We start from the raw sequence: 21,015 nt of genomic DNA, 5'->3' as shown, positions 1-21,015 counted from the left end.
TTTTGAACTTAATGTGAAAGCAAGTTTTTCAAGGAAGGCAGCTATTGTATTTCAAGAGGAAAAAACACTTTTTATAAATTTAACAGAAAGCTTCAAAAAATCATCCATAAATATGGGGCTATATTTCAAACATCTCTTTTACATACTACATCAAGGAAAATAAGACACGATGGAATTAGAGAAAATGGAAATTCAGCTATAAATACATGAATATGACAATATGTTTGAGATCTAAGGACTAACCTGCAGTCCTTTTGAAATGTGTACCTAAACTAATGCTGGGATTAGAAAACATTACAAACCTACCCCTAAACAGGTAGGCAGTAAAACTATAAAATGTTAATGATGATACTTAGGGAAGGGGATTTCAAAAAAGGGGATGCTTTTCTTTTCTTTTCAAAGAGAAATGTGGTTAGAACCTTTGTTATCCAGCACTTCCGAATGTCTAGGACAGTAAGATTATTCTAAAGTGGGTCATAAATTTCTTCCCAACTGTATTATTTAGAATGAAGATGGAGGATGAGGGGCTGGAAAAACTGAAATAGCTTCAAAAGTGATGAAAATGTTATGTTCTGTCCACACAGTTCTCATACAAAGAACACTGCCACAGCGTAACCAGAGTAACGGCAGAACGGGGCGGCGCCCGGTCACAGAAGCTTGCCCAGCAAGCAGAACGCGCTTACCGTCTTCGGGCTTAGCACGAACGCCGGCCCTCTTCCATCTTAACAGAATGCTCATCTGCTTGGGCAACAGTGAAAATCCTAACTTCGGGCCTAGTATTCCCTAGGAACTAATCTTTGACATTTCATTCCAAACAACTATCAGGTGCTGGATTTAATTTCTGTGCTACATTTTTATGATGTGCAAGTTTCCATGGAAATGGGTGGCTTTTCAACATATCAAATAAACAGATTTAGAAAAAACATAACACTCGCTGACACTTTGAAATTATACTCAAAGAACTGGAAGAACCCTGAAAAAGTACTACTTCCAAGTATGACTACAGCGGTTATTTGCACGATGCCCTACCCCCCAGCCGACCCAGGGATGGAGGCCTGCACGTCAGCTCCGGGGCTAGTCCCAGGAGAGCCACAGCGACCGCACCTGGTTCTTGCTCTGTCTGCCCTTCTGCTGCCTCCTTTCTGCTCAGCGTGCAGTGGGAGGGCCAGCAATGCTGGATCTTCTGGGGCTCCTCAGAAATGCAGAGCCTTGGGCCCCATTAAAAAGTGCGTTTATCTTGTAATGAGACCCCAGAGGTGATTCATAGGCACTGTAGGGTTTGGAAACACTAGTTTCTCCCCTTCAGTGAAAAGAATATAGCTGGTAAGCAACCAACCTTCCTTTATCTCCTTGAGATAGTTATGAAACGCTTTCTTTTCTTTTCCTCTTTTATAAGAATATTTATTTGAGAGAGAGAGAGTGAACACATGCTCAATACAGACAGACAGCACCTACAAGTAGGGGGAGCGGCTCGATCCCAGGACCCCAGGATCATACCTGAGCTGAAGGCAAGACACTTAACTGACTGAGCCACCCAGGTGCCCCTTCCTAATCTTTTCTTTCAGTGAAATAACTAGCCCCTGACTTTTCCTCATGTGTCTTACTGTGCTGGGTTCATATTCATCTTTTGATATTTTGTTTTTAAATTTCACTGAATCTCCTGAAACCTTTACTTTCCCAAAAGATACAGAAAGGAAGATGGACACCACACCACTATTCCAAGCTCTACAATGCTGACTGTGACAAAAGTGTTACATCTTGGGAGTAGGACTCACTCTGAAACTCACATTTTTTTTTTTTTTTTAAAGATTTATTTAGGACAGCCCAGGTGGCTCAGAGGTTTAGTGCCACCTTCCGCCCAGGGCGTGATCCTGGAGACCCGGGATCGAGTCCCACGTCAGGCTCCCTGCATGGAGCCTGCTTCTCCCTCTGCCTGTGTCTCTGCCTCTCATGAATAAATAAATAAGAAATCTTAAGAAAAAAAAAAGATTTATTTATTTTAGAGAGAGTGAGCATATGCATGTGAGTGTGGGTAGGGGCAAAGGGAGAGGAAAAGAAGCCTAAACAGACTCCCCGCTGAGTACGACGCCCCACTCCAAGCTCAATCTTACTACCCTGGGATCATGACATGCGCCAAAACCAAGAGTTGGATGCTCAACTGACTGATCCACCTAGGTGTCACTGAAACCTGTATTTTTTAAAAAACAAGTAAGAGGGATCCCTGGGTGGCGCAGTGGTTTGGCGCCTGCCTTTGGCCCAGGGCGCGATCCTGGAGACCCGGGATCGAATCCCATGTCGGGCTCCCGGAGCATGGAGCCTGCTTCTCCCTCTGCCCGTGTCTCTGCCTGTCTCTCTCTCTCTCTCTCTCTCTCTCTCTGTGTGACTATCATAAATAAAAAAAGAAAAAAAAAAAAAAAAAGAAAAACAAGTAAGAAACTCTGGAAATATACTCTACTTTTATGAAATTTCAGAAATACAGTTGACTTTAATTATCTGTGAATTTGATAAAAATATTACATAATTTTAAACTAGAATAATCTCCAGAGGACAAATGCTGTCTGCAATAGGGTCCTCACTGAGCCTTCAATTCCAACTCTTTATATATGAACCTCAAGACCAAACTGCTATAGTTTAAGTTCTCTTCTTTTTTTTAAATGATTTTATTTATTTATTTGAGAGAGTGAGTGAGCATGAGTGTGGGAGGAGGCAAGTCAGAAGGAGAGATAGAAGCATTCAGTGGGGAGCTCAACCTGGGGCTCGATCCCAGGACCCTGGGATCATGACCTAAGCTGAAGGCAGATGCTTAACCAACTGAGCCACCCAGGCACCCCTAGTTTAAGTTTTCTTTCTTTCTTTCTTTCTTTTTTTAATATTTTATTTATTCATGAAACACAGAGAGAGAGAGAGAGACAAAGAGAGAGAGAGAGAGAGAGAGGCAGAGACACAGGCAGAGGGAGAAGCAGGCTCCATGCAGGGAGCCCGATAGGGACTCGATCTTGGGGCTCCAGGATCAGGCCCTGGGCTGAAGGCAGGCGCTAAACCGATGAGCCACCCGGGCTGCCCTAGTTTAAGTTTTCTAACAAATTTACTTCCAGCAAAACACTGCTCACATTCTTTAGTTCCTACATTGTCCTCTGGCTTAGGCTTCTTCTGTTTTTTTAAAGATTTTATTTACTTATTTGAGAGAAAGAGAGCGAGAATAAGCAACAAGGAGGAGCAGAGGGAGAGGGAGAAGCAGGCTTCCCACCAAGCAGGGAGCCCAACACGGGCTCAATCCCAGAACCCTGAGATCATGACCTGAGCTGAAGGCAGACATTTAACCAACTGAGCCACCCAGGCTTCCCCTGGCTTAGGCTTCCATTTCTCTGCATAGGGGCTCTCTGCTCACCTACACAGCCAAGTGGTACCATCACCTAAGGCTCAAGGTTATCTGTGCTCTACTTAATGAGATTATGCATATAACACAATTGTAATGTTGGCTTTGCAAGGAATAATGGGACTCTCAAAGAGGCAAACACAAAACAAAACAGAAACCATATGTATGAGCTAAAACTTGAGCATCCTGAGCCACTGGTGATAGGTGTGTTTTTATCCATAAAGCAGTAAGAGTTGGGGCTTTGGGTCAAAGGAAAATAAAAGAGTTAACTGAAGGCTGCTGGACTGAACTGAGGGAACCTAGAGTAGACCCCCCACCCCTGGCAGAGAGCACTGCAAATTCGCTTTTAAGAAAAGTGTCCACAATTTCAACCTTAGATGTTTCACTGACCAAGATGAATTTATGAACTTCCAATGCAAGATTACCAAAATACTAAGGGAAACAGGCCTTCACGAGCAAGAGTCAATATTGGATTTAGACCTCTAAGAAATCTAGATATTCAAATTATCAGATAAAGAAATATAATGCTTAAAGATATAAAGATGGAATCACAAAAATAAGCAAATAATGAGACTGAAAAGCAGACCAGGCAAATAAAAGTTTCAGAAATGAAAAACAGGAGCAACTGTGTGGTTCAGTTGGTTAAGCATCTGACCTTCAGCTCAGGTCATGATCCCAGGGTCCTGAGATGGAGCCCTGAGTCAGGCTCCCTGTTCAGCGGGGAGTCTGCTTCTTCCTCTCCCTCTGCTCCTCTTCATCACTTGTTCTCGCTCACACTCTCTTAAATAAATAAATAAAATCTTTGAAATATGGAGAGTAGATTTTATTTTGGGGGGTGGGAGGGCAGAGGGAGAAGGACAGAGAATCTTTTTTTTTTTTTTAATTTTAAGATTTCTTATTTATTTATTCATGAGAGACACACAGAGAGAGGCAGAGACATAGGCAGAGGGGGAAGCAGGCTGCCTGTGGAGAGCCCAATGCGGGACTTGATCCCAGGACCTAGGGATCACAACCCGAGCCAAAGGCAGATGCCCAACCACTAAGCCACCTAGGCATCTTGGGAAAGAGAATCTTGAGTTGGCTCTGCATTAGATCTCACGACCCTGACTGAGATCATGACCTGGGCTGAAATGAAGAACTGGACACTTATCCAAATGAGCCATCCAGATGTCCCTGGAGGGTAAAAATTTTAAAAAGCCAGTGTAGGCAGAGAAGGTGTAAGATATGTCTAACCAGAATCCCAGAAGGAAAGAATGGAGAAAACGGCGAGGGGGTAGTACATAAAGAGATAATGGCTATAAATCTTCCAGAACTGACGAGAAAAATCAAGAATCTACAAATTAAAAAAAGTACAGCACATACCAAATACCAAGCAGTATAACTAAATCCACATCCAGACACCCTGTAGTAAAGGTACAATACAGAAAATACATAGAATATTTCAAAAGCAAATAGAGGGAAAAGATCACCCACAAAGAAATGAAAAGTATTAGACTGATAATCAGAACCAAAAAATCTCTATCAAACATGACCACATCCCACTTCCTTTTTCAAAAAACTTTTTCAATGGCTTAATGAAAAAAAGTATGAATTCTTCAGAGTTCGGTATTTAAGGCCTTCTATAAATCTGTTCTATTACTAATCTACTCTTCCTGCCAAATCTTATATTGCCTTTACTATTATTTTTTAAGTGGTAAAACGTATGTTAACAGAATTGTCTAGTTTTATTTCTCTTATGGCATTTATAGTACACAGTACCTTATATTAGTTATTAATGTATATCTTTTATTTTCCAACTAAATCATAACTTTATTTTTTATTTTAAAGATTGTATTTATTTGACACAGAGAGAGAGGGAGAGAGAGAGAGAGAGCGAGAGAGCACGTGAGTGCACAAGCAGGGGTAGGGTAGCAGCAGGGAGAGGGAGAAGCAGGCTTCCTATGGAGCAGGGAGCCCGATGCCAGGCTTGATCCCAGGACCATGGGATCATGACCCAAGCCAAAGGCAGCCATTTAACTGGCTGAGCCATTCAGACACCCCAAATTATAACTTTTTACAGACAGCCCTAGGTCTGATTTTTAGACTTCTCCCTCCCACATTCCATGCCTAAGAACTGATGATATAATCTGAATACATGAAAACTGGTCAGGACCAACTATTTAGGAGGAAAAGAATAACACTAGCAGAGGGCTAAAATAACTTCTAGACCTTATCATGAATCATTATTCTCTTGGATCTCCTGGTGCTAGAACTCACCTGTTTTGATTGGCAAAAGATGCCTGGTCTATAGGCAGGATGCTTTCAGGCCACGGGGCAGTCTGATTTGGAGGAGCTTGTTGTTGGCTATACTGAGGTCCCCCCATGTTCATCTCTAATTCAGATGGCCCTAAAAACAGAGAAGACAAAAATCCAAAACTTTATAAATTTTATCAGGGAATGCCTATTTCTGCTATGTAATATCAAGTGAAATACCTGGTTTACATAAAATGCAAAAGGCAGATGCAATAATAATTAGTTGAAAATAGTAAGACCGAATTTTTGTTCTGAAATAGAAACAAAGGCAATAAATATCAAGGCTTTTCACCCATTTTAGGCAATATCTAGAGTGGTAGCTCTAAACTTCTTGCAGTGAAGATCTTTTAATTTTCTTTTTTCTTTTTTTTTTGAGAGAGAGAGCACAAGGGGGCAGGGTAGAGGAGCACAGGAGAGGGAAAGAATCTCAAGTAGAGTCCCCACTGAGTTAGAGCCCTTGGGGGGAGGGAGTTGAGGGGGACTCCATCTCATGACCCTGAGATCACTACTTGAGCCAAAATTAAGAATAGGAGGCTTAATCAACTGAGCCACCCAGGTACTCCAGCACCCTGACCTTTCAGTTTTCTTTATGTGGATTTTATCTTATTGATACTTACTTACTGTATGGGAAATTAACATTGGAAAATAGAAAAAAAATTATTCACTCATTTAAAAATAATTACAATAAAACCACTCTGTGTTAACATAAGCAAGTTTCTTAAATAAAAAAATGAAAAAAAAAAAAAAAACCTTTTGCTGGCATTGTTTTACATTTCTGAAAATCACTTTAATGTCTGGATGATGGAGGAGAGCCAGAGCCTCCTATGTGCTCCCACATCCCACCAAGGCGATACCACACAGCCTATCACTTCTAGAACTCTACTGTATGCTTGTGAGAGTTGAGAGTGAAGAAGGCCAGGAGTGTCTTAGTATAATGGAAATAGTTTAGCCTTGCAGACCACCTGAAAGGGCATCAGGGTCCTGGACCACATTCCTGAGAAGTGCTAGATCCCCCTCCTTGTTCCTGAACTTTTATTAACTGTAATTCAGTTAGCTCTTCCAGAAGAGACAGGGTGGGATAGAAAGAAGACCCAGACAACTCAGATGTGCTCTTTCTTAGAAGTTCTTTTTCTAAACCTCTTTTTAGAGGTTTAAAGCTAATGGATGACATGAGCTTTTTAAGGATTCTGCTGTTATCATCACCTGTAGACCTGTCTTCCATGACAATAGATAATTTTCTATTGAGTTCATGGCTTTTTTTTTAAGATTTTATTTATTTATTTATGAGAGACACACAGAGAGAGAGAGAGAGAGACAGAGAAAGAGACAGAGAGGCAGAAAAACAGAGGGAGAAGCAGGCTTCATGCAGGCAACCCGATTTGGGACTCAATCCTGGGTCTGTCTCCAGGATCACGCTCTGTGCCAAAGGCAGGCACTAAACCGCTGAGCCACCCAGGGATCCCCGAGTTCATGGCTTTTTGAACTTATTGAAAATCAGAGAAATTCAGCTACACAATAAAGCGCAAAGGCCAGGTGAGGTGCCCTTCAATAAAGAAACAGGAAAGGACACCTGGGTGGGTCAGTGGCTGAATGACTGCCTTTGGCTCAGGTTGTGATCCCAGGGTCCTGGGACTGAGTCCTGCATCAGGCTCCCCACAGGCAGCCTGCTTCTCCCACTGCCTATGTCTCTGCCTCTCTCTGTGTGTGTCTCATGAATGAATAAATAAAATCTTAAAAAAATAAAGAAATATGGAGAACAAATTCAATTTCTGGATATAAGGAATTTATTAATTATGTTATATATTTATTTATATATAAACATATATATATATATAATCAAGTAGCATCTACACCCAACATGAGGCTCAAACTTGACTATGGTCCTGAACTCAAGAGTCACATGCTCTACCAACTGAGCCAGCTAGGTGCCCCTTAATTATGATATTTAAATGAATGAATCAATACATTAAAAAATTTTCCAGTTTAATTTTACATGAAAATCTGGTCATTTTTAGCATTGTTCCATAGCAGCCTCAAAGCATATGAATTTATGTTTGGAAACCACTCATCATTTTGAACCACTCATCCTTCTCTGCAGGAAGGCTATCTGAACGTCACCTCTCAGAAACAAGTCAAAATGTGCTGAGCAATTACATAACTAGGTAAGAAAGCGGAGGCCAGAAGTAGGATGAGAATTCTGCGTTGTCTTGTCAAAACAATCCTGGTACCTTTCCGATAATGATTTAGTGCTTACTCATTGCGCAACATCTAAGTATATGAAGAAGTACATAAACATTAACTTATCTGAATTATGCTAATATGCAAGATTTAGAAGAAGGCTAATGTAAGTGATTAAGGAAATATCACTCAAGTGTGAGTTGTACAGACCATGAATTTTTTTTTCAGACCATGAATTTTTTTTTTTAAGATATTTATTTATTTATTCATAGAGACAGAGAGAGAGAGGCAGAGACACAGGCAGAGGGAGAAGCAGGCATCATACAGAGAGCCCGACGTGGGACTCGATCCAGGGTCTCCAGGATCACGCCCTGGGCTGCAGGCGGCGCTAAACCGCTGCGCCACCAGGGCTGAATTTTTTTAAATAACTTTACTGAGAGATAATTCACATGGCACATAATTCACCCATTTAAAGTATATGACTTAGTGGGTTTCAGTAAATTTGCAGGGTTGTACAACCATCATGACAATTGGGTTTAGAATGTTCTCATTCCCCCAAAAAGAAACCCCATGACCATTAGGAGTCACTCCCCATGTTCCCCACACCCCAAACCCTAGGCAACCACTTATCTATTTTCTTTCACTACAAATTTATCTATTCTGGGCATTTCATACAAATGGTATCATATAATCTATCAGGCCATTAATTTTAATAACACATGAACTGTATCCAATAGAATTTTGGGGATGCCTGGGTGGCTCAGCAGCTGAGCATCTGCCTTTGGCTCAGGGCATAATCCCGGGGTCTTGGGATCAAGTCCCACATCAGGCTCCCTGCGAGGAGCCTGCTTCTCCCTCTGCCTATCTCTCTGCCTTCTCTCGGTCTCTCATGAATAAATAAATAAAAATCTTTAAAAAAAAAAAAAAAAGAATTTTAGTGATCCTCATGTTTCGTGAGATAGTCTAGAAGACCTTGTACCTTCAGAGAGGACCCTGGAAAGTCTGGTTTAATAGTCTAGGATGGCGGCTCAAGAATCTGCATCTTAATGTCCTTAGATGATTCTGATAATCACCCAGAGTTAGGACCAATTCTGTAACATTGAAATACTAAAAAAAAAAAAAATATATATATATATATATATATATATATAACATTTACAGTATGATACTCCAATTCACTTCCCAGAAAAGTTGAGATTAGACAATTTAATAAAAATACATCACATAGGTAGTTGGTTCTCTAATGTAACTAGAAAGCTTTTGAGATTCTATGATTCTATACAGAGTTCCAGCAAAAATCTCACTTATGACAGCTTGATATGAGGGGAATCACCTAAATTGCAAATGAGGAGCATATCTTAAAATAATTTTTGGAGCTGTTATTCTTTTCTAAGAAAGCATGAAAATTAAAAGCAAAGAGCACTAGAGGGGCACCTGGGTGGCTCAGTCTATTAAGAGTCTGCCTTCTGTTCAGGTCATGATCTCGTGTCCTAGGATTGAGCCCTGTGTCAGCTCCTTGCTTAATGGGCCTGCTTCTTCCTCTCCTTTGCCCCTCCCGCCCCGTGTTCTCTCTCTCAAATAAAGAAATAATCTTAAAAAAAAAAAATCACTACAACTATCTTACCTATATTCATGACCTGAGACTGAAGCATCTGTCTTTGGCCAGGCTGGCTGTTGGGTCTCATGGGGATGCTGGCTGTTGGGTTCCGAATCATACCTCCTTGGATTGGCCGGTTCATGGCACTGGTGGTAGCAGCAGCACAGGTGACTCTCACAGCAGAACTCTGTGGTGCCCATTCCCCAGATGGCATAGTGGGCCGGGAAGCATTACTACCAATCATTCCTGTAGGCAAGCCAAAGGAAACTGAGACATGGAGTAACTGAAAACATAGTCAGCACGTATGAACACTAGATGAGCCTACTGTGTATAAGACAATCACTCTGTAATACACAGCCCAAGAGTTAACGCCCCCGTTGGGACAGACACGGACCCTCAGCTAAGAAACAAGAGTTGGCAATTTCGACAGTTTTTCAAAGCACAGACTTGCCACTCTTTAGAGTTCGGAAAAGCTGTTAAGATTGTTCCCATATGTACTTAGAAACAGGTGCTGTGGTGTGTGGATAACCCCAACTTCCTTCCTCAGGAAGTGAATCACATTAGCTGATCTACACGTCAATGCTTTACTTTCCAAAAGGGAGGTACGGCTAAGAGAAACAAGGTTTAAACTGATAATCAATACTCTAATTATAAACCCAAATCACAGAATATCCCATGAAGCTGATGTCAGGTTTTTATTTTTTTAATTTTAATTTTAAATTTTTTATGATGTCAGGTTTTTAAATCCTCAAATCCCTTTCAGAGTATTATAATTTGTTAAGCTTCAAAAGTGACCATGGTAGCCTCTAAAACATGAAGAATTTACAGGATCTTTCTTCTACAGTTTTTTATATCCAAGGCAAGAGACTCCTACTTTTAAAGGTTAACTTCAATATACCTGGACTACCACATTCCTAATTATATAGCTCTAGAATGGGTTAGGGCAGATTGGTAAAGATCCTTTTACACTTGAGATATTAATAGTTATGCAGCCACACTTAACAATAAGAGCATAATACTCCAAGCAGGATCAAGTGTTTGGTCTCTCTGGCCTAGCCCCTGGGAATGCTGACAGTCGCTAAATATTTGCTAAGACTTGATATTCTAAAGGGGAAAAACTCCCAAGTAAGAACCTCTCATTTTGAAATGTTTAGTGATGGATATATAAAAGTTCTGCTTTCATTATGGGGCACCTGAGTGGCTCAGGTCATGATCCTGGGGTCCTGGGATTGAGCCCTGCAGTTGGGCTCCCTGCTCAGTAAGGAGTCTGCTTCTCCCTCTGCCTCTCATCTTCCACCACTTGTGCACTCTCTCTCTCTCAAATAAATAAAATCTTAAAAAATAGAAGTGCTGCTTTCAAATAGATGGCTTGCTTTCATTTACTTTTAATTATGATAACTAAAAATAGAGTATATTTAAGAAATGGAGAGTACATGTATTGTGGGTGGATTTTCATTGGTGAAATGAGAATGTGCTACATTAGGATTATTAAGAATAAAAGGTAATTAAGTTCACTGAAAAAGTTAGAGTATTATAGTAATATACAATTTTAAAATTTTATTTAAACATTTTATTTATTTATTTGAGAGAGACAGAGAGAGCACAAGCAGGGAGAGGGGCTCAATTCCAGGACCCTGAGATCATGACATGAGCCAAAGGCAGATGCTTAACCAACTGGGCCACCCAGGTGCCCCAGAGAATAATACATGTTTTAAAAAACATCTGAAGATTAAATTTGAACTACACAAATGTATTATGGGAGAAAAGGCACTGTATTTTTCCAAAAATCTAGCCTCTAAATAATATAACAAGATTATAGCAAGTCTAGAAAGCAGAAGGAAAAATGACCTGTAATTCAACAATATTCATGCAATTATAGTAACTGGGGTCTACATATCTTTCAGGCTTTTTCTTTTTCTTCTTTGAAACAAAGCACAGGCATTGTATGATCTTCAGAGTCTGGACACCAGTTATCTCTAGGCTGTCCAGATTTCAAAACAGGTATATTTCTAAATTCCTCCTTATAAGAACTCAGGTCTTCTTTGTGTTCTGCTAATAAGGAGGAACCTTTAATTAAGTCATTGGCTCCTTTTCTGTTATAGGATGTTGCATAAAGCGGTATTTTGTTTATATAAATCAATACTTTATTTTAAAATATAAAATTCATATTTTTATAATATCTATTTCTTTCAATGCTTTTGTCCTGAGTACTTCATTTTGACAAAGGAAGAATGCTGTAAATTGTGAGCAGTTCTTCATTAGGAAACTCAGAATCCTGCTAGTAGATCTGTGATAAATAGATACTATAGCGTACAGGACGTGGTGGTAATAGCGATCATTGCCGTTAAGATGGTTTCTAGCCTTAATTAGATGGAAGTTTGGGAATACGGTAGCTGCTATGACACTGATTACCACTCAGCAAATGAGCTTAGGTAACTTGGCAGACACCTCAAGTTACAGCAGGTCAAGGTCCAAAACAGATTACAGGCAAAGTCATCCTTCTTCAAAAAGTGAGCCCTGGACCAGGTACTCTTTAGCCAAGCATATTACCATTTAAAGTTCTTAATTTTAAATTACTATTTTTCCAAAGAACTGTATCATTTATAAGTATGAAAAGTTAGCTGCATTATAAACTTTCATTCTCAAATTCTCCAAAAACAAATCCTTGATTAATAGGAAGTTTTGGGATTATCAACAGATTACATGAGATACTAGCAACCACCAAATTATTTCACACATAACACTATAACATCTGGAGTGGTAAACTGGAATAGAAGAAATAAGACTATGCTGTAGGATTAATGATTAGAGATCCTGTAAAAGTAATGGTCACAGATAAAATGGTCGGCTTACTGGAATGCTTTCGATGCTTCGCATGCCACTCTCGCAGTAAAAATTTGTAGAATTTTCTTACGTGCTAGTATTCATTTCTAACATAAAACAATTCATTTAGAAAATTCTACTAGTTGGATGTGGATGAATACATCGTTAAGTTAAATAACCCACCAATAAAGTAACAGTGCATTTGAGCCCTTACCTGTGCTACTGTTCCCTAAATTTCCTTGGTTTCCTATCATCCCTTGATTACCCATCATTCCTGGCTGAGGTATCACTGAGTAGGGACTATTGTTTCTGATTGGTGGGAAAGGTCCAGCACCAGTTGGGCTTTGCAATGTGATGTCAAGTGGTAAATTCTGGTTTGGCAATAACCTGCCCAGTTGCCCTGGTCGTGGGTTATTAAAAGCTAAGGAGAAAACAAATGAAAATTGAAGGTTAATATAGGATAATGAAAAAGAATAGCAACAGAAGTAGTGTTCAGGGAAAATGCTGTCTGTAAAGTATCAGAGATATGCACATCAGGGACCAACTGCCTAAATAAAAGACAAACTCACAGACAAAAAACCACAGGCAGCACCAAAATGTGGACTCGTAATTTAATCAAGTCTCTTACTCGACTTTTAACAAATCTTGCAAAAAGAAAGAAAAATAACTCATGTCTATTATTTACCATATATTTCCCGCCCCAATGCTAATTTTTTAACATTTAATTGTATTTGCTGAGTCAAACACTCGTATGGTCTTGTCCATATGTGTCACTGTATTAGAGTTCAGGAATACTGCTTTGTCACAGCTATGAAGCTATAAACGTCTCCTGCACACAGCCCCAAACCCAGACGTGGTTTGGACCTATTATTTCTTAACTGGCCTTTCCTGCGAGTAGAATTAGGTTAAAAGTATCTACTCGCCTTGGAAGTTATTATCTTTTAAGTGTGAACTCTGCCCCCTGAAGTCAGTATTAAAGCTTTAGGGCCCTATTCAATCTTCTAAAAACAGCTTCTTTAAATTCTGGACACATTTAGATTTGAAAGGATTCTTACGGATGACTGACAAGAATCCACTGGGTAGTGTGCACTATACTATCATATAGACAACCAATAATTTGATAAGAACATCATTACATTTTAAAAGTATCAGATATTATTAATGACAATTTTTAGAGCTACTTTATTAAATAATACCAATTATTTTCTTTTCACTGGATTACATAAACATAGTATGAAACAGTACATTCAAAATAAATAAGTTCTTATCAATTAATAACAGAAATAAAACATTTAGAAGAATTAGGGCTCAGAATGGAAATTATGTACATGCTGAATTGGATTCCCTCAGGTTTAGCTCTCGGTTTAGCACTCAACAATCTGATTACATCAGGAGGGACAGAGGAGAAAGCATGAGTTCCCATGCTGCCCATAATTAATGCCTCTGGTTCATAAACATAAACCCAGTAGTGTGCTTCTTACTCCCCAGTTCTTTGACTTTGTGATCTCCCGAGGTCCATAAGTACCTTCCATTCCTCAAGAAACATGGAGGTTTGAGAGAGGACAACAAACTATTTTGTTTTATCCCTTCCAGAATAATCAAGAATCACTTGAGGAAAGATCTAGTAATTAAAGATATTTTGTGATTTGGTTGGTGGTTGCCATTTCTGGTTTGAGAACAAATGCTGAGCACTGAATCAGACAGTACCTGACAAGGGAAAAGTCATTCTGTTCACCAAGTGAACACTAAGGACATCATTTATCTTTCTGTAAATCACATCTCTTTGCACAGGAAATATAATTTCTTCCATTCAAAACTGTTGGACTTTACATATATCAAGTTTGTAAACTAAGTGATTATGGTGAAGAAATAATTTACTTTAAACTTTAGAAATCTAAAATAAAAAGAATAAATGATAGAAAAAATATATTTTTCTAAAATAGTCTAAGGTCTTCAAGCTTTTTATTAAAGTGCATTTAAAAACATTTATGATAAAGTTCCATTTGAACTGGTATTTTTAGAATTATTCCTAAGGAATAGGATATTTTTAATGTGTGTAGCCTGTTCACATATTATGGTTAAATATTAAGAATTTTTAATAGCATTTTATTCCTAAAAAGTCAGCCTAACTTTCTAATTTTCTACGTTTAAAGTATCCACTTATATATTAAGGCACATAAAGTCTATTTTAAACTCCATTTCTGAAGGCAGCAGCTAAAATAAAGGGAGACATGACAATCATCCAAAGAACTTTATCTATGTAGGTCAGGCTCACTCCGTGTTGATTAACCACAAGAGCATGCTGGAAGGCCATGTTCACCAGAGTCCATTTTGAGTGGTGTTTTGAAGAACCAGGACAGTAGATGGTGCTATTTGACCACAAAAACCTTGAAGTGACTAAGCTGTTTGTATCAGATTTTAATAATCACTGTTTCTAATGGGGATTATATGGGAATTTCTTGGCATAACCATCAATATCTCATACTCACTGCTCTGTGAAATTCGCAGCGCTGTTTTCTGGGCTCCAACAGGTGTAACAGGACTGTTTTCGGCTGTGAGTTGCATGAGGTCATTGATGATGGCTTGCTTGTCAACTGATCCAGCAGGGGCGCCTGGCCGCGTGTCTGGGAAAAGCTGTGGTAATTGACTATTCTGCAAATCATCCAAAATCTCCTCCAGGTTGTCCAGCTCACTGCCAGGCTGCAGTGAACAAACAGAAGAGTTGATCCAGTCCTGCCCTGAGTGTGGGCACCACAGCCCCAGCTACAATTACAGACCTCACTGGCATAAGGCACCACCACAGCCAAACAAAAGATGCAGACACTCATGCACACCTCTCATCTAACAAGTGAATTGATCATTTTAAAAAATTAAATTGACAAAGGCCAAATAACTTAACCTTTTAGGCCCCAATTTCCTCATCTAGAAAAGAGTGGTGATGAATTAGAAAGCTCCCTCCCAGCATTGTGATTCATTGGCAATGTATAAATTCCTCTTTATTGTATGCTAATAATTCAATCAATCATGAGTATGTGTATTTCTAATTAACTGAGTGTATTATGACTTATAGTGCAGGTCTAGGTTTTGTGGCTAACACTCTCTAAGAAATAACGACAAAAAACTGGTAAAAAAAAATATGATTCAAGTTTACACTACATCAGTATTTTGTAAATGGTTATTTCCTTCTAGGACTTCTCTTTGTAAGAGTATGGGGTAAAAAACAAAATAAGCTCAAAGTAATCATGAATAGTTAAGCATTGCCTTCTCAATTTGACTGGTGTTTTTTTTCCTGCTTGCACTTTCAGTTTCAAATGACACTGGCCTTCTTAGTCACTCACCAGCTTAGGTGACAAAATGTAGGGAAGCAGGATAAAAACATGGGTGTTCCCATGCATAGATTCTATTAACCTGGCTTCAGAGAAGGCAGAATGATGTTTCTCAGGGCTCTTCTTTTTACTGAAGTAAGTTCATTTCAATTACCAACATCAAAATAAGAAAAGTAAATACCATCACTATCTCATACTTACTACTTGTCTTCCAGAAAGCTCAACCTATTTTATATTCTTTAAGTAGAACTTATCCATGTGCCAAGTATTTAAAATCACGCAGTGCCCACAAGACAAGAAAATGGATAAATTAAATGTTAGTAGTTTCTAATGAAGAAAGTGGTAAGAATGATTTCTAGGATGTGTGGGTGGAAACACAGAAGTTAGGTAATTTCCCCAAAATCACTGGATGGACTTTGAATCCTTGCTTGGCCATGACTAGACATTTTGTCAACAGAGGGAATTCAAATGAAATTGTTTATATCTGACAAGAGGTACACTTGAAGCAAAAGGGCTCATGGTTTTATTCTATAACTCCTATTCCCCATGCAGATGTTGGATTTGCTAAAGATTTTGCAATTTATGGCACATGTAATAACTGTATGGGAAGTCTTAGTGGACATATTTCTCAAGTTAGGAAAGATAAATTGAAGTGACATTTTATTTGATTCCTAGAAGATTCCCAGTGTGCTGTTGGGACAATTACAAGACCATTTTCTAATTTAGTTACACATTTCTAACAAAAGATGGAGGCATCAAATATGGGAAAAATACATCTTAGGTAAGGGTTGGGTTCCAACGTTAACATCCCAAAGTCTAGACAGACAGATAAAATGAACCTTAAAACTCCTTAGAGAAGGGCATCTGGGTGGCTCAGTGGCTGAGTGTCTGCCTTTGGCTCAGGTCATGATCCCGGGGGTCTTGGGATCCAGTCCTGCACTGGGCTCCCCAATGTCTAGGACTGCTTATCCCTCTCTGTCTAGGTCTCTGCTTGTGTCTCTCATGAATAAATAAAATCTTTAAAACAACAAACAAACAAACAAACAAAACCCCAAAACTCCCTCAGCAGACATCTCAATGCACATCTCTGTCCCCTCCAAGGGCAACACAGTCAGGTTCTCCTCTAGCGTGGAAGCACACCACTCTTTCTTATCTGAGTCCTAAATGATGTCGTGTATGTAGGAGCTGTGTGTTTAAAAAACATGTGGCTACATTTTCACACTCTTAGAGCCATAGGAGTACCAACACCCAGTAAACTCCTGTCGCTCATCTCACGATCACTCTGCTAGGGTACATATTTATTGGGCAAAATGATAGGCTCACACTACTTAACCACTTCATAGTCACCTATTCCTTTCTTCTGAATTGATCATTTTTAAATGATGATATTGTGTAAGTTAAATGTACATGTAAAGTGACTCCATTGTAAATCTATCTTTATCATGTTTTGCTAAACACAAAGGGTATAAATATCACTATGAACATTTATTGTCCTCCAAGGATAGTGCCTGGAACATAGTAATGGACACTGAGTCAACCATGTTAACTTGTGATTTAAGAAAATTTCCCGGGATCAACTAAATTTCTCATAGAAATTCTTGTAATTTCCATTATTTTCGCAGAAAAATATTTCATAAAAATCCATGCTATCCTTGTAATTGTATCATTCAAATACCTATAGAGATAAGAGAGTCTAATAAACTGATGTTTACTGCTGTCCTATAAAACCAAGCTTACCTACTATGCTGCTGCCTTATGTAGAGTATTTTAAAAAGTGGCCCTTGAAGCTCATTATATGTGTGTGGGGAGGAATTGGGGGTGCAAAGGGAGGAAGTAGAGAGTAAGTAAGTAATAAGTTGCTTCTTGAGAAAGTTTTGCAGACTGCCGTGGATGAGAAACATCAAAATAAATAGGTTCATATAAACAATAATAAATATATATTATTATCCTCAATGAATGCTCTTATATTTGCCCCTAATCCCAGATACGTGTAAAAGAAAGTTTTTACAATGTAGATTAACAACAGCCTGTACCGACTCCTACCTTTCCTTTTTACGCTCTTTCCATGCAAATAAAATTATCCTTTAAAAAATGTCAAACAAAAATAATTATCAGCATAGTTTCAAAGAGTTCTAATGACAAAATTCATGATTCTTCCTTTGTAATCTACAAATTGAGAATAAGTCTAACATTATACATATAAGATGTTAAAATATATTTGGATGTTCGAGGTGCCTGGGTGGCTCAGGAGGTTAAGCATCTACCTTCAGCTCAGGTCATGATCTCAGGGTACTGGGATCAAGCCGAGTCTGCTTGTCCTCTCCTCTCTGCTCCTCCCCCCACTTGTGCTCTCTCTCTCTCAAATAAATGAAATCTAAAAAACAAAACAAAAAACCAAACCATATTTATTAAACCATATTTGGATGGCTTAAGTCAATTTATTGGGTTTTAAATTTCAAATAATTAGAAAATTTTAAATCCAATATTTTCCTTGGTTTTTATTTATTTTTATTTACTTTATTATTTAAGATTTTATTTATTTATTAATGAGAGACACAAGGAGAGAGGCAGAGGCACAGGCAGAGGAGAAGCAGGCTCCATGCAGGGAGCCCGACGTGGGACTCGATCCCAGGTCTCCAGGATCACGCCCTGGGCTGAAGGTGGCGCTAAACCACTGAGCCACCGGGGCTGCTCGATTTTTATTTTTAAAAAGCATGTTATTAAAAAAATGTATTAAAACTGATTTAATCTCTGCCATTTTAAGAGCCGATCAAATTCAACTGTGGGTCAGTCTAGTTCTGACAAGTAATTAAATGCTTCTTTGTCTTAAGGAAGCCATGCAGGAACTTCTTGGTGTATATTCAAAAGAAATTGGTTCTTTGGATCCCCATAACTATGGACACTATTTGAATTCATCCAGCTTACCACCAGAAGAATACCTTATGTAACTTTCCCCTTTAGAGATAATATTGTTTTGCATGTGTTTATTTCTTGTTAATTTTTGGAGTATGCATTTAACATTCATCTAATTGTCTTAAGTGTACTTTAAATGTTCTTCATCAAGGAGATAAAATTCAGAATGTCTACTATAACCCCTTTGGCTGTTTGGCAATAAAATCTGACAACTACGGCATTCTCTTTTGTAGTTCTGGAAGGGACGGATTTGATCACATTAAGTTTCTGATCAAATATGCCCCTCCCTGTCCACCCCCCCCCAAAAAAAGTTCTAGTCCGTGTCTACTCTGTTAGGCATTTCTTCACAAGACAAAAAAATTAATGCCTTCCTTTAAAATGCTTTGCCAAGATTCTTCAAAGTTTTGCTTAGGCATCTATTCGAATGCTCAAATTAGCCACATCAATTTGAATAGTTAGTTTAAACTATTTCAGGCAGAAAATGAGTCAGAAAGATTTTTATAAAAGTTCTACAAAATGAAAATTGGACTTGATTTCTTTAATTTTTCATTTTTCTGGTTTTATGAATTTTTCATGTGTCAAATCAACTGGTCCTCTGAAGGAAATATAAAGAGTACATGCATTTTAATAACATAAGTATTTTAATAAGTTATAAAACATCTTTTCAAAAATTTAAATAAAAAGTGTAATTTTACCACATTTGCCTAACATAGAATTATTTTTAAAATGGTAAAATTGTTAAAAGATGGTAATACAATTCTACCACATTTGGAGGGAAATTTTCAGGACATTACCAGTTTAAAATATGGCTTTCCTTTCTAGTGGAGAAACGTCTACAAGACGTTCCTTGTAGACTAGTTCTAAGCCCTCATTATAAGTGGCCTGGTAGCATCAGAAAGAATTTAAGACTATCAACATACTCCACTGGGTAAATAAGTATGTGACTTAAAAGTCGGTAAACATATTGGAAATTTTTCTGACATTGCTTCCTGTTGGTGACGAAATGCCATATAAAAAAATGTTATTTAAATACTCTACCCAGTAAGGAACGCTATTTTAGGTATAATAGCGCCATCGAAGTACTTCCTGTCCTTAATAAGTTATAGGTAGGCTAAACACACGCTTGGTTAATGGCTCTTTTCTGAGTCAAAATAACAAGACAGTTAAGTGTGTAATTCAGGCCTCTAACCATTTATCTTATTAAATAAAAAACTTGTATTCCCTTGAAATGAAAGAAAAACTTTAACAAACTGGTACAGCAGTTCAAAGGAGATACAATTAATCTGTTTTGGGAATAGTGAAGGGAGAGCAGGAGGGAAAAGAATCACTGTTTTTTCCTTCAAATAAGTCATTCTAACTTTGATCTAAATTTAGGTAATGCATACTTCCTGTGGTAACTTTTCTTTTCAAGTTGCAATGTTTTCAATGTTAAATTTGCTCTGAAGCAGTGTTTTTTGGTGGAGTTTTATTTTTAAATGGGAGTGAATGGAGGATGAGACCAGGGACTGGTTTCATTAAGAAAAAAAAATAGTGTGTGTGTGTATACACATTACTTTTTGGTCTACCCAAAATAATAGATTTGTGCTGATTACGTTCTCTAGGTGAGAAGATTTTGATTAGAAAAATGTTTCTGCTAAACAACAATTAGAAACAGCAAGTGACTCAAGGACTTAAAAAAAAATTCTTTGTTTTGGGTCAATTTCTTGTCTGAAGTTAGCGTAATCAGACATTAAATATAGAAATGCCAACAGTGTCCCCCTTCCCTGGCCCTCTAAGTCCCTAGGGCCACAGGCCTAGGATAGAAATAAATTCTGTGTATGGAGGGAGGGGCCAGCCACTTAGCTAAGGTGGCTCACATGAGTCACCATCTTGCCCTCTAACATGTGTTAGGGAGACCTGACACAGGCAGGCACAGATACTGTATCTGTGCCTGCCACTCTGAACTGCCACTAGCTCTGCATATTCTAATCTAGTAAAACTTCAAAAGATTAAAACATTTACAGTTGTCAATCTGGTTTCAGACTACACTTAATCCAACGTATTGCTATTAACTTTCTGTTGAAACTGAGTTTTCCCCATTTACTGATTTTACAGCATTACAGAATAGCTGTATTATCGAACCTTGCACTAACATCTAAGTTCCAGGATTAATTATCAAAGATGATTATATAATTAGGATGCTTCCCTTCCGAAGGGCACAAAAGTTTTAAAAAATCCTATCTGTCTTTAGGAATGTAGCAGCTGCCAAGACATCAAAGTGAAATAAAGGAAGCTAAGTGCTTAGAGCTGTGGATGGAGCCCAGCTATAAGGGCATATACAGCCTCAGCTCTCCTGATTCCAGCTTTCAATCCTAGACCTGCCCCTGGGCCAGCCTCTGCTGACTCAGCAGAGTTCAAGATTATAGTAAGAGAGTACTGTTTTCTTCTCTCCCCATCCACACCTAGTCCCCCAAGACAGTGAACATAAACTATCCACTTGCAAAACAAATTTCAAGACAAATTATTAAACC

General features: G+C 38.5%; 1 protein-coding gene across 7 annotated transcripts in view; it reads right to left on the bottom strand.

Moving 5' to 3' along the window:
• NCOA2 (nuclear receptor coactivator 2) overlaps positions 1-21,015 on the bottom strand; it is a 296,902-nt gene that overhangs the window by 24,714 nt on the left and 251,173 nt on the right. For 6 of the 7 annotated variants that reach the window (XM_041768982.1, XM_041768981.1, XM_041768986.1 and 3 more), the window contains 4 exons: positions 14,756-14,966; positions 12,481-12,687; positions 9,471-9,689; positions 5,633-5,762 (listed from right to left, as the gene is read on the bottom strand). In XM_041768982.1, the coding sequence (XP_041624916.1) occupies positions 5,633-5,762; positions 9,471-9,689; positions 12,481-12,687; positions 14,756-14,966 (767 nt within the window). The remainder of the gene's footprint in view (positions 1-5,632; positions 5,763-9,470; positions 9,690-12,480; positions 12,688-14,755; positions 14,967-21,015) is intronic. The other variant, XM_041768987.1, reaches the window with a different exon arrangement.

This window comes from Vulpes lagopus, chromosome 9 (genome assembly GCF_018345385.1).
Source record: "Vulpes lagopus strain Blue_001 chromosome 9, ASM1834538v1, whole genome shotgun sequence".
NCBI classification, from domain to species: Eukaryota; Metazoa; Chordata; class Mammalia; order Carnivora; family Canidae; genus Vulpes; species Vulpes lagopus.
This window is presented reverse-complemented; position numbering and strand designations above follow the sequence as displayed.